Raw genomic sequence first — 14,604 nt, 5'->3', positions numbered from 1 at the left:
AAGGGCTTATGCCCAAAACATCGATTTTCCTGCTCCTTGGATGCTGCCCAACCTGCTGTGCTTTCCCAGCAATACGCTCTCGACTTTAGTTAATACCTCCTTCCTGTTCAGTAACCTGCTCATTTGGTTCCCATCCCCCTATCATTGATCTTTGTGCAGCGTCCTGACTAACTTACTGCTGATCCCTAGCCAAGTTGCATTGAACCTGCAGGACTGCCCATGGCCCACTCCGTGGACTGTAACGAGATGGAATCCCCAACCCAGACTACTACAAGCAGCTGATTAACCATATTCAAGGCCTGGGGGTGAGATTAGATAATACCTTTCACTGATTGATGGGACCTCCTGATTGATGACAGTCCCCTTTAACTTTGAAACATTGCCATTTGGTTGAAGCACATTCAATGTTTGCTATATAAGATGTAAATGTGGCACGTAGTGTAAATATGACATTGACAGAGTTCGTATTGTACAGCATCCTGTTCATTGCCTAACTGACTACTGCGAGTAACCATGGCAGGTTACCTCTTTGTCTGCACTAAAAGGCAAGGCAGGATAGAAGTACTGTGGGGTTAACTGTTCTGAGTAATGTGACAATGTGTGGAAGGGAAGGCACGGCAGAGATACAGTGACAATTCAAATAAGTGTAAAGTGGATGGATGCTAAGAGATGAAATTAAGAGCCCCTAAAGTCGACCACGTATCCAAATCTGCCAGGACAGATACCAATTTCTTGAAAGTTGTCTGGCAACAGCTTTGAAATGAAAGGTGTTGATGTGCTCCAAATTATAGCATTGATGTAGTGAACTGTATTCTAAGTGACCCCGAGATGTGTCATGATGAGGTTGCTGTGTGTGCAATACCAACCTTGCCCATGTCATTCAGAGGCTGGTCAGGATAGTCCTCCTTATCTGAAACCGTGTGCCTCAGATCTATGGTTCCCTATGGCAAAAATGCTTGCTTATTTCTAAATTTTCAAGCCCCCGTTTAATGAATGCAATCTGTTTTCGAATTAATGTGGCCATTTCATTCAAATGTGCTTGGTTTTTAAATTGATAATTATTTTAAAAGCATCTGACATGCTTGTTTTGTTCATGTTCTGATACATTAGAGTATGATGCATGTTTGAAAATCAGGTCTTGCAGTGCTGTATAGGCCAAGGGTACTTTGGTGTGTGAATGAGGTGTTATGTTTGGATTGAGAGCGCCCATAGGAAGATCACTATTCTGTTCATCTCTTCTTAGATCCAGTGTATTCGGAACTAGATGAGGAGAATTCTGAATCATCTCCATCACCGAGGTCCAAACCAAAAGTTTTCATTTGTTATTCCAGTAAAGACTGTCAGAAACACCTCAGTGTCGTTCAGTGCTTTGCATTCTTTCTCCAGGACTTCTGTGGCTGTGAGGTAAGTTTCTTTTCCCTGTGTTAATTACGTGGAAAACTATTGGCAGGAATTCTTGTAAAAGTAAGTGTCAGAATCATTAAACGTCTGCTGCAGTTTATACTGTGAAGGTGTTTCAATCTGTTTTTGAAGTGGTGCCTTCATTTTGAAGATATTTTACGAAACTGGCATCTTTACAACCTACCTCTTTGAAGCATTTAGTCACCAATTCCTATTTCTCCTGACATAGCTTTGAAACAATATTGCTAATGCTCTGGTGAAGCACCTTGGGACATTTTACTGCAATTAAATCATTATATCAATGCAAGTTGCCTTCATTGAGTCTTCTGCATCGAACCATCTAGCACCAACAATAGATTCTTATTTGACCCATGTGAACCATTGTTTACTGAGTGGAAAAGACGCTTGTGACTTTAAGTGGCATACCTTTGGATTTTACATGGTTTATCATTCTTTCTGTCACAAGATACCACATCCCCTCATGCAATATTAGTATCACCATTGGACATTTGACAAATTGTCATAAAATTTTAAGACATTTTGAACTATATTGGTAGAAATTTGAAGTTACTAATATTGAAATAGTTGTGCTACACACGCTGGTGAAACAAGATTCACGATCACTGGCTCAGTTAGTGTTTTTTTAAGGTGTATTTTTCTTATTTACGGGCGTAACAATATTTGCAGGACCTGCTTAATTGAATTGATGCACACAGCATGAGATTTGTTTTTACTTTTCCATTGTGTGGTGTGTCCTTGCAGGGGAATATCAATCATACAGCATTTAAATATGGCTTATTACAGGTTCAACATCTGAATATTCCTTTGAAGTGACTCTTAAATTTGGAGATGTCTGTCCTTATACTTTTGTTTTAAACAATATAAAACACGCCAACAGTTTCAACAAAACCTGACAATCTAATTTTTTAAAAAAAACTTCATTGTCACTCAATCTCAGATGTGTGTTTTTTGGACTCCCCTTCATTTTTTTTTGTGTTATCTCTAATTTCATGCAGCAACTTTCTCTCCCTCCAAGTTATTAGTATAAATATATCTGCTTGCTTGCTGCAACATGTTATAGCCATCATTGTCCTCATCTAGCCTTGAGTAGTTACTTTTTCAATCAGGCAAAATCTACTGTCATTTTATTGTTGCACACACTTCTCAGCAAGTAATAACTAACTGACCTGAAGCCCAATCAAAAATACCACTTGAATCTAGAAAGAAGTGGTCATAACATTGTGTTTTTATGTATCTCAACATGACAAGGTGTAGCCTCTAATTATTTCTGGTTTCCAAACTTCATACATACTAGTTTTTGTGTTTACTGCTCTCAGTGTGACCTCCTCTGCAGTGGGGAGACAAAATGCAGACTGGGTGACTACTTTGCAGAACATCTCTGATTGGTCTTTTAAAAATGTCCCCGAGTTTCCAGTTGCCTTCCACTTCAACACACCACTGTATACTCTTATTAATATTTGTGTCTCAGGCCTCTACAGTGCTTCATTGCAAGCTGGAGGAGCAACACTTCATCTTTTGCCTACGTACCTTGCAGCCATCAGGATTCAATATCGAGTTTAACAATTTCGGAGAATGAACACCCTGCTCATTGTTCATTACCCATTCTCATTTCCCCAGTTCCTGTTCTGTATAGATTGTTCCCAGCCCAGCCTACTCATTTTCAAGTATTTACATTTCCTGGTAGCACTCATTCAGCATTTATCTCTCTCCTGGTTTATCTTGATGTGCAGGTACTGATGTTGGACTGGGGTGGACAAAGTCAGAAATCTCACAATACCAGATTATAGTCCACCAGGTTAATTTGAAATCACAAGCTTTTGGAACATAGCTCCTTCGACAGATCTAGTCTCACAACATCAGATGAAGGAGCTGGACTCTGAAAGCCTGTGATTTCAAACAAACCTAACATTGTGTAGTTTCTGACCTGGTTTATCAGTAATCCCTTTGTCTGTTTCTCTCTCGCTCTCTCTCTCGCTTTCTCTCAACCCTCACAAACCCAACAACTCCAGACCCTATCATTGACATAAGTACCAGCACTTCCCAGCTGCTTTCAGTTCTGATGAACAGTCATGGGACTCAAAAACATTTTTTTTCTCCACGAATACTGCCAGAACCCCTGAGCTTTCTCCAGTAATTTCTGTTCTTGGTTCAGATCTCCAGCATTTGCAGTTATATCTCGTCCATCTATCTTTCTTGCTTTACTTTGAAAAATAGCACATTTATTAACGTGCTTTGTCACCCATGTTGACATCCTTTAGCCTGAATATATAGATCAGGCTTCATGCTGAACAGTAATTTGCCTTTTTAAAATAGCTAGCTATTGCTCATGGTCTGTATACCATCATTATGCTGTTGATTAGGAGTAAAAGGAAATGAACTCATGTGACTTTGTTTGGAGAGAATGGAATTGCATTAACCTTGCTTGCAATGTTACTATAATGCAGGGAAGAAGCCAATATTAGGGGAAAAAAAATCACGTGAATTCTTCATTATTGAGAAAACCACTGTGCTGATGAGAAGACTGTTCTATCAACTACAAAAAAAATTGAGATTCTTTTTGTTTTGTTTTAAATAGGTTGCCTTGGATATATGGGAACATTTGGAAATCTGTAAGGAAGGGCAAATGGACTGGCTCAGTCAGCAGATCATGGAGTCCCATTATATCATCATTATTTGTTCAAAGGGAATGAAGTTCTTTGTAGAAAAGAAACATCGTAAGCGTAAAGGCAACACTAGCGACGGTGGGCACGGAGAACTTTTTATTGTTGCTGTTTCTATGATAGCAGAGAGACTACGCCAAGCACGACTAAACTCGAGCAATCCCTCAAAATTCATCGCCGTCTATTTTGACTACTCCTGTGAAGCAGACATTCCTGGTGTCTTAGATTTGGCATGCAAATACAAACTGATGGACCATTTCCCTCAGCTGTATTCTCACTTACATGCTCGAGATCACAGCCACCCAGACCGGGACCCACGTGAAGTGAACATTCGCAAAAGCAACTATTTCAGAACTAAATCTGGACGATCATTGTATATCGCTATTTCTAATATGAAGCAACTTATTGAGCATGAGCCTGACTGGTTTGAGAAGCAGCTAGTGCCACATCTGCCTTTACTGCCACACCATCAAGGACCAGTTCGTGTTGACTCTGGACTTGTCCTGAATGAGGTGGTTTTCAAGCAACCAGTAACTGAACACGATTTTCACTTGAAAACCATTGCAGATGTGACCCCTGTTAATTCGGTATCTTATACCCTTATTCAGCACTTGAGGATCATTGGAGATGCAGATGTTTCTGACCACCAAGATGTCAATTCTCTGCTGAGACCCCTGCCACGGATGGCAGCAGCTGTGAACCTGCCCGAAATGCCACGTGACTCTGGGATATACGATTCTTCCATTCCTTCTTCAGAATTATCACTGCCTTTAATGGATGGCCTGTCTTCAGACCAGACAGAAACTGGCTCCATTGCAGACAGTGTCTCCTCATCCTCAGGGTTAGGTAAGATATCTTGCAAGTACCAACTATAACCACAGGCTTCCGACCAACAGTATGTATTATAACTTGAACCAAAGTACATTGCTGCTTTGTATTAGAATGCAGCTGATGGGAATCCTGAGTGAAAGTAATTTACATATACAGTCTGTTTGTAGTGGAGTTTATGTAAAAAGCTATCCTTCAATTTAGAATCCCTACAGTGTGGAAACAGGCTTTAAGCCCAACAAGTGGCGGGGTGGCTCGGTGGCACAGTGGTTAGCACTGCTGCCTCACAGCGCCAGAGACCCGGGTTCAATTCCTGCTTCAGGCGACTGTCTATATGGAGTTTGCACATTCTCCCCGTGTCTGCGTGGGTTTCCTCCGGGTGCTCTGGTTTCCTCCCACAGTCCAAAGATGTGCGGGTCAGGTGAATTGGCCATGTTAAATTGCCTGTAGTGTTAGATAAGGGGTAAATGTAGGGGTATGGGTGGGTTGCACTTCGGCGGGTCAGTGTGGACTTGTTGGGCCGAAGGGCCTGTTTCCATATTGTAAGTAATCTAATCTAATCTAAGTCCACACTGACTCTCTGAAGTATATCCCACCCAGCCCATTCCCTACCCTACCCTACTTAACACATCCCTGAACAGTATGGGCAATTTAGCATGGCCAACTCACCTAACCTGCACATCTTTGGATTATGGGAGGAAATCGGAGCACCTGGGGGCAAACCACGCAGACATGGGGAGAATGTGCAAACTCCACACAGTCGCCCGAGGCTGGAATCGCACCCGGCCCCCTGGCACTGTGAGGCAGCAGTACTAACCACTGAGCCACCATGCCACAATTTGATTCCATTGTAATCAATTGATATTCTTAACCCGGAACTAATAATAATAGAACAAGCAAGAAATATAAATTTGTTGAAAAGGTTGAAGATTGGTCATGAACTCAATCTAGAGAGCAACACTTATAATATGCAGAGTGGATTGTTCATTGTCCTGAACTGATGATAACCCCTATCAGTAATGTGGATTAAAACAGTAGTAGAAGCCTGAATAAAGGATTTTAATGGATTGCTCCTGTTCTCAACTGTACCAGTCTCAGATTGATCTCTTTCCTCACTATCTCCCTGGGTCCCACTCCCCCCACCTTACTAGTTTAAATCCTCCTGAGTAGCTCTAGCAAATTTCCCTGTCAGTATATTCGTCCCCTTCCAATTTAGGTGCAAGCTGTCCTTCTTGTACAGGTCACTTCTACCCCAAAAGAGATTCCAATGATCCAAAAATGTGAATCCTTCTCCCATACACCAGCTCCTCAGCCATGCATTCACCTGCTCTATCCTCCTATTCCTGCCCTCACTAGCTCATAGCACCGTGAGTAATCCAGATATTACTAATCTTGAGAACCTCCTTTTTAAATTTCTGCCTAACTCCCTGTAATCTCCCTTCAGAATCTCAACATTTTCCCTTCCTATGTCATTGGTTCCAGTATGGACAATGACCTGTTGCTGGCCCCTCTCCCGTGAGAACATTCTGCACCCTCTCGGAGACATCCTTGATCCTGGCACCAGGGAAGCAACACACCATTCTGCTTTTTCGTTGCTGGCCACAGAAACGTCTGTCTGTACCTCTGACTACAGAATCCCCTATCACAATCGATCACTTGGAACGTGACGTACCCTTCGTTGCATTAGAGCCAGTTTCAATACCAGAAACTTGGCTGTTTGTGCTACGTCCCCCTGAGAATCCATCACCCCCTACATTTTCCAAAATAGCATATCTGTTTGAAATGGGTATATCCACAAAAGACTCCTGCACTAGCTCTTTCCAGCAACACTCTCATCTAGACTCCTGCACTAGCTGCCTACCTTTCTTACCTTTCCTGGAGTTAACCCATCTATGTGGCTGAAATGGTGTGTGGTATTTCTCTCATTGTACCATAGGTAATTGTACTGAATATCTAATATACCACTTGTTTATTGTGAATCTTATGCTGGCATGTACTATACTTCTAAAAGTACATTCTCACCCATCAGATCAGCAACTTTGTCTATAATGATGCAACAACCTTCTAAAGCCTCATGAGGGTGCTGTTGTATCAAAATACTGATGCCAAGAATCTTTTCATAATTTCATCTATAAGTGCCCTACATCAGAAATCTTTACCTGGATTGTTAATGAAGTTGAAGGAATTTCAATTTCACAAATAAATGTCCAGTTACCTGTATTCTGTCAGTTTTTATGTTCACTTAGATAATGAAGGAGATCTCGTGAGGAAAGAGATCAGTCTAAGGCAGGTACAGTTGAGTAAAGAAGCAAGACAAAGTCAGACAGGGACAAAGCCGAGAACAAGGTACGACTGATAAATTAAACTGCATTTATTTCAATGCAAGGGGCCTAACAGGGAAGGCAGATGAACTCAGGACATGGTTAGGAACATGGGACTGGGATATCATAGCAATTACAGAAACGTGGCTCAGGGTTGGGCAGAACTGGCATCTTAATGTTCCAGGATACAAATGCTACAGGAAGGATAGAAAGGGAGGCAAGGGAGGAGGGGGAGTGGCATTTTTCATAAGGGATAGCATTACAGCTGTGCTGAGGGAGGATATTCCTGGAAATACGTCCAGGAGAGTTATTTGGGTGGAACTGAGAAATAAGAAAGGGATGATCACCTTATTGGGATTGTATTATAGACCCCCCCCCACCAATAGTCAGCAGGAAATTGAGAAACAAACTTGTAAGGAGATCTCAGCTATCTGTAAGAATAATAGGGTGGTTATGGTAGGGGATTTTAACTTTCTGAACATAGACTGGGACTGCCATAGTGTTAATAGTTTAGATGGAGAGGAACTAAAGTGCGTATATGAAAATTTTCTGATTCAGTATGTGGATGTATCTACTACAGAAGGTGCAAAACTTGACCTCCTCTTGGGAAATAAGGCAGGGCAGGTGACTGAGGTGTCGTGGTCGAGGGAGGGGGAAGCAGGGAAGCACTTTGAGGCCACTGACCATAATTCTATTAGTTTTAAAATAGTGATGGAAAAGGATATACTGGATCTAAAAGTTGAAGTTCTAAATTGGAGGAAGGCTAATTTTGATGGTATTAGGCAAGAGATTTCAAAATCTGATTGGGGGCAGATGTTTGAGGTAAAGGGATGGCTGGAAAATGGGAAGCCTTCAGAAATTAGATAACAAGAGTCCAGAGACACTATATTCCTGTTAGAGTGATACGGACTGATGGGTGACTGAAGAAATTGAGGCTTCGGTAAAGGAAAGAAGGAAGCTTATGTCTGGTATACACAGGATAGATCGAGTGAATCCTTAGAAGTGTATAAAGGCAGTAGGAGTATACTTAAGTGGGAAATCAGGACAGCGAAAAGAGGACATGAGATAACTTTGGCAAATAGGGTTAAGGAGAATCCAAAGGGTTTTTACAAGTACATTAAGGACAAAAGGTTAACTAGGGGAAGAATAGGGCTCCTCAAAGATCAGCAAGGTGGTCTTTGTGTGGAGCCGCAGGAGATGAGGGAGATACTAAAGGAGTATTTTGCATCAGTGTGGAAAAGGACATGGAAGGTATAGAATGTAGCGAAATTCTACATTCTAGGAAATCAATACACTCTTAAGGTGCTTGTTGAATTTGCCTCGGTGAGCACACTTTTGGTCATGTGCCTGGTATCTCCTCCTGTGGATTGACATCAAAGGTGCTATTATTGAGGACATGTTTGTTGAGTACCTCAGATGCTTTACTACATTAAAGATACTTTTTACCTGCAAATTGTTGTTACAATGTGACAATGCATGTCTCTCCTTTACATTATTATACCAACATTTTTTTAAAAACTCAGTATAAATAAACTAATAAATAACCTAGATCTTATCAACAGTTGATTAACTGGGTTCCTCAAGAAAAATGTTCCTTTTTCATTGTGCTACTGCTTACCTCACTTTTGTTATTTTATTGTCCAAATACATTTTAGCTAAGAGGATAATTTATAATGATAGTCTTTGGAGGACTGACAAGCTCTTGCAATGCATATCCATGATTATACTTGTTCAAGCTTGGGATTAGTATGTGCTGGTTTGCCCTCAGTCAGCAAAGCTCATTTACACATTCTGTATCAGATGATTACTTCATATAAGTTTATCAGAACTGCGGGTGCTTTAAGAGTCAGTCTTAGTTTAAAAGTTCTGTAGTCAACATTTTTGAATTGCCATTAGCTGTATAATTGTAGCATCAGTTAGTGACTTCTAAACATTATTACTTCAGAATCTTATTTTCTTCTCTATCAAACAAAGGAAATGAAATGTAGATAGATTTTGGAACGATTTAAAAACAGCAGGGTTGTGGTGGTGTGATTTTAACTTACCCTATATTAACTTGGACTCACTATGTACTAGGGGCTTGGATGGGGCAGACTTTGTAAGGACCATTCAGGTGGAATTCTTGGCATAGTATGTAAACAGTCCAACCAGGAAGGGCATTGTACTGGGCCTGGTTTTGAGTAATGAGTCCTGCTGGGTGAGTGAAGTTTTAGTGGAGGGGCATTTCAGGAGTAGTGACCAGAATTTTAAGTTTTAAGTTACTCATGAATAGGAATAACAGCAGTCCTTTGGTGAAGGTGTTAAATTGTGCGGAAAGCGAATACAGCAATATTAGACAGGATCTGGAGAATTTTGACTGGAAGTGGCTGATTGAGGGTAAATCCACATCAGACGTGTGGGAGTATTGCAAACAACAGTTGGTAAGAGTTCAGGAGTGGCACGTTCCTGCAAGAAAGAAGGATAGGTATGGCAAGTTACATGAACCTTGAATGACCAAGGATGTTATGACCTTGGTCAGAAAGACAAAGGAAGTATAGATTAGGTCTAGGAGGATGGGAACTGACAAAGCCATTGAAGTATATAAGGACAATAGGGAAGAACCTAAACCAAGAATTAGGTGTAAAAGGGTCATGAAAAGTCATTAATAAACAGGATTAAGGAGAATCCCAAGGTTTTTTATACATCTATAAAAAGCAAGAGGGGAACCAGGGAAAGGGTTGGCCCACTTAAGGATAAAGGAGGGAATCTGCATGGAGGCAGAAGATTTAGGTGAGGTCCTAAACAAATACTTTGTGTTGTTATTCACCGCATAGATGGAAGTGGTGGAGGATGACCTCAGGAAAGGGAGTGTCGAGTTTCTAAGCCAAGTTGCTGTTTAAAAGGAAGAGGTATTGTCAGTCTTAAAAAGTATTAAGGTAGAAAAGCCCCGAGACCCTGATGGGATCTATTCCAGAATACTGAGGGAGGCAAGAGAACAAGTTGGAGCTTTGACAGACATCTTTATATCCTCCTTGGCCACAGGTGAGGTTCCAGAGGACTGGCGAATAGCCAATATTGTCCCAATATTGATTAAGAAGGGTAGCAGGAATAATCTTGGAAATTACAGGCCTGTGAGTCTCACATCAGTGGTCGACAAATTATTGGAAAAGATTCTCAGGAATAAGATCTATATGCATTTAGAAGCAAATGAACTTATTAGCGATTGACAGCATGGTTTTGTGTGGGGGAAATAATGCCTCACTAACTTGATTGAGTTTTTTGAGGAGGTGACAAAGGCAATTGATGAGGGAAAAGTAGTTGATGTTGTCTATATGGACCTCAGTAAAGCCTTTGATAAGGTCCCTCATGACAGACTGATACAAAAGGTGAAATCACATGGTATCAGGGTGGGCTGGCAAGATGGATATAGAACTGTCTTAGTCATGGGAGACAGAGGGTGTCAGTGCAAGGATACTTTTTGGAAAGGAGGGCTGTGACTAGTTGTGTTCCACATGGATCAGTGCTGAGACCCCTGCTGTTCATGATCTACGTCAATGATTTGGAGGAAAACCTAGCTGGTCTAATTCCAAGGTTTGCAGATGATATAAGGATTGGTGGAGTTGTGGATAGTGTAGAGGATTGTCGGAGGATACAGCAAGATATAGATCATTGGAGGCATGGGCAGAAAAATGGTAGATGGAGTTTAATCCTGACAAATGTGAGGTGATGCATTTAGGAAGGTCAAGTGCAGGTGGAAATTATACAGTGAATGGCAGAACCCTTAGGAGTGTTGATATGCAGAGGGATCAGAGTGTGCAGGTCCACAGATCACTGAAGGCAGTAGTGCAGGTAGATAAGTAGTAAGAAAGGCTTATGGCTTGCTTGCCTTCATTGGAAGGAGCATTGAGTATAATGATAAGCAAGTTATTCTGCAGCTTTATAAAACTTCAGTTAGGCCACACTTGGACTATTATGTACAGTTCTGGTCACCACACTACCAGAAGGATGTGGATGCTTTGAAGAGGGTACAGAAAAGGTAACCTGGACGTTGCCTGCGATGGGGGAATTTTAGCTATGAAGAAAGATTAGCTAGACTGGAATGAAGGTGGTTGAGGGGTAAACTATTAGACGTTTATAAGATTGTGAATGGCATGGATAGAGTGTAACGTATGAGACCTTTTCCTGCGATGATGGGGTCAATTACTAGGGGACACAGGTTCAAGGTGCGAGGAGGGAAGTTTAAAAGAGGTGTGTGAGGTAAGTTTTTCACACAAACTTGGTGAGTGCCTGGATCATGTTGCTAGAAAAGGTGATGGAAGCAGACACAATAGCAGCATTCAAGAAGCATCTGGATGAAAAGATGAATAGGAAGAGAATAGAGTGATATGAATGCTTTAAGTGAAGACAGTTTTAGTAAGGAAGGGAAAAATGTGGTGGTGCAGGTCAATTCCTTAGCAGGATTACATTAGCAAATTTCCTGCTGTTTTCTGACTAATTCTTCCTTCATAATTATCCATTTTCAATGTGTTGCAGTTATGACATGACATAATGTCTTCTCAGAGGTATCATTACATAATCGTGTATTGTTGCTAGACAACTGACAGGGGAAATCCACCCTAGTGAATTATTAGTGAGCTGAAACTCATCCGTGGGACAGAAAAGATGGCAATTGTTTGATTTCATATAACTGTACAGTCAGTGTTTCAACCCTGTGCCAGCTCTCATAGAAACTTCCCATATGATTCAATCCCCTGCTTTCTCTCTTATGATACTGGTTCATTTACTTCCACAGTGACTTAATATATTAGGAGACATACTAGAAAGTTACGTCTAATTTATTTTTAAGTGCAGAAATTAATATTCCGATTTTTTTTGAGAGGGGTGAGGAATTACTGCATTCTCACAGGAGCGACTCAGCTAATTCCACTCACCTGTCTGTTCCCTGTAAACCTGCAACTTCTTTTATATTTGTTCAAGGGATGTGGACATTGATGGCTTGGCCAACAATTTTTGCCCATCTCTAATTGACCTGGAGAAAGAGGACATGAGTTGTCTTCTTGTACCTTGGAGTGTCAGGATGCCCAAACTGCTATTAGGAAGACAGTTTTAGGATTTTGAAGCAGTGACAAAGAAGGAATGGTGATATTGTTCCAAGTCAAGATAGTGTGTGGCTTGAAGGGGAACGTCTCAATGATGGCGTTTCCATGCATCTACCATAGCTTTAGATGACTGTCTAATTCCCAAAGTGAGAATTGAATCTGCCTTCACCACAATTTCAAGCAGTGAATTCCACATCTGAGTCCTTGACTAGAATGTACCAAAATCTTAGTTTGGGTTCAGTTTTGATGATCTAATTTCTTACAGTGCACCAATTAATTTTAACATTTCATTTCATTTTTCTTCCCCAGGTGAAGATGAGCCACCAGTTCTCACAACAAAATCATCAGTTTCTGGACTGTGTAAGGTGGTAGCAGACAGACATATAAATGCTTCAGTAACCCTATAACATTCTAAATCATAGGGTATGCATTGCCACTTTACCTTCTCAGCTGTATATTCATTAACAAGCTCTACAATAGTGACTGTTTTAACAACACTGTGAACATCAATACATTCAAATAGATGAATGCGTTATGTATTTGAACGCTGTGTGGCAACATTGAGTAAATAGTATTGTTTTAACACAAGAGCCAGTCAACCTGATTGAGATCAATATTTAATTACAGTTATATCATATTTCTGACACTAATTTGATGCTCTTAACTGTTTAATGTAATATTTAATTTTGTGTACTGATTCGGACCATTTGTGCATCTTAGAAATTAATATCAATCTTTCTGATCAAGGCAAAATGGGTGTGTTCAACTGATTTAATTTACCAATATTTTCACCTATTTCTTGAGATAAAAAGAATTATGACTTAGCATAGAATATTATTGCTAAAATTATTTGTAAATCCTTATGATTTGTCTGAATGTTTCCATGTGGCACAGATCAGAACTAACTATTAGATTTCGACTAACATTGGATATGTGGATATTTACCAATGACATATTACAGATAATTGCACTGCTGCGCCCATTAGGGAGGGAGTAATTGTATAATGAATCTGGTTGGAATAATATTTCTTTTAAAAATGCAACTGACATCCATTAATGTTTTGGGCTCTCATATATAAATTCTGGTAGAAGCATTTAAACTAACTTAAACAACCTTTTTGAACAACAAAGTAATTCTGCATTTTCAGAATGCCTGTTGCAGATAAGAAAAGAATGAAGTGTAGTTTTTAGTGAATAATTGTTGAATAATTTAAAGTCAACTAGCTGTAAATAGTTTTTAAACTATAATGTTGTAATTCCCAAAATGAAGTTAAAGTGGGGGATAATGCTTCTCACGTATTTGACCATTTTGTTATATTAGTTTACAATCTAATTTTCCATATAAGTTATCCACATTACTCACTCTGGGCATTATAAAATGGGCTCCCCTACTTGAGACAAGAGTGTCTCATTCCCGTGGCACTGTGGGTAGCATTGGCAGCTTGAGTGACATTATTGGGTGCTGCATATTGAGTGATGTATGCTACAGACAGGAATATAACCGGTTGGTATGCTCACTTACTGTTTCCTTTTTCAGTAAAGATGCATTTTGTAATTTCAGTGTTATTGACAAATGAATTTCACACAAGTATGATCTATCCAACATTCACAGCCATAGTCAATATTGTAAATTATTGATGTGGTGACAGTCAATTTTGGCATGATGTCATCTGAATAATCAATTTTTAAATTTGATTTTAATTTTTTTAAAAAAGAATTACAACTTGGTTTGAGAATCATTGTTGTAACTAATGGAATTTTGTGTTTCTTCTAAAATTTATTGGTGTTAATTTTGTACAAACTCACAGTCCTTTTTCTGTTCCTGTCCTGATAGCATGGTGTCATATTGGAAGGTTATTTCAGTGTGGGATATCCCAGCTGACTCTGATCTTCACCGTGCCTAGACATGCTAATCCAGTAGGTGGTGACCAGGTCGAGATCAGGAGCAGTAGCTGGTTCTTTTATTTTTCCCTGTCCCACTACTGCTGGCACTTAGCAACTTAGTGCAAACTGGGAATCAAACCTGATACATTCCTTCCCTGCCAGATAAACTCCTTGAGGTATTGTAGTGTCATGCTTATTAACCCAATTATTTGACAGTTATGCAAATGTGTTTTTAGAGTATGCAGTTGTAAAACCTAAAGCCCCCTAGCAAAGGGTTTGATATGAATTTGGTAGATAAATTGATAGGAATTAGAATTCATTTTATCACGTTCGTTAATTTTACATTCTGAGGGTTGGGTTCACTACTGTGCTTGTGTTCAGGTTGCTGACATAAAAATGCAGTGAAGATTT

The 14,604-nt window shown here is 40.1% G+C and overlaps 1 protein-coding gene across 2 annotated transcripts in view; it reads left to right on the top strand.

Annotated features, from left to right (window-relative positions):
* Window positions 1-13,500, top strand: part of il17rd (interleukin 17 receptor D) — an 87,509-nt gene extending 74,009 nt beyond the window's left edge. For both annotated transcript variants that reach the window (XM_060835173.1, XM_060835172.1), the window contains 3 exons: window positions 1,244-1,404; window positions 3,998-4,928; window positions 12,619-13,500. In XM_060835173.1, the coding sequence (XP_060691156.1) occupies window positions 1,244-1,404; window positions 3,998-4,928; window positions 12,619-12,716 (1,190 nt within the window). In that variant the 3' untranslated portion in view covers window positions 12,717-13,500. The remainder of the gene's footprint in view (window positions 1-1,243; window positions 1,405-3,997; window positions 4,929-12,618) is intronic.
* The last annotated feature ends 1,104 nt before the right edge of the window (window positions 13,501-14,604 follow it).

The sequence above is a fragment of the Hemiscyllium ocellatum genome, chromosome 14 (genome assembly GCF_020745735.1).
Source record: "Hemiscyllium ocellatum isolate sHemOce1 chromosome 14, sHemOce1.pat.X.cur, whole genome shotgun sequence".
Lineage (NCBI taxonomy): Eukaryota > Metazoa > Chordata > Chondrichthyes > Orectolobiformes > Hemiscylliidae > Hemiscyllium > Hemiscyllium ocellatum.
The sequence above is the reverse complement of the archived record's forward strand: the minus strand, read 5'-3'. Positions and strand labels throughout refer to the sequence as shown.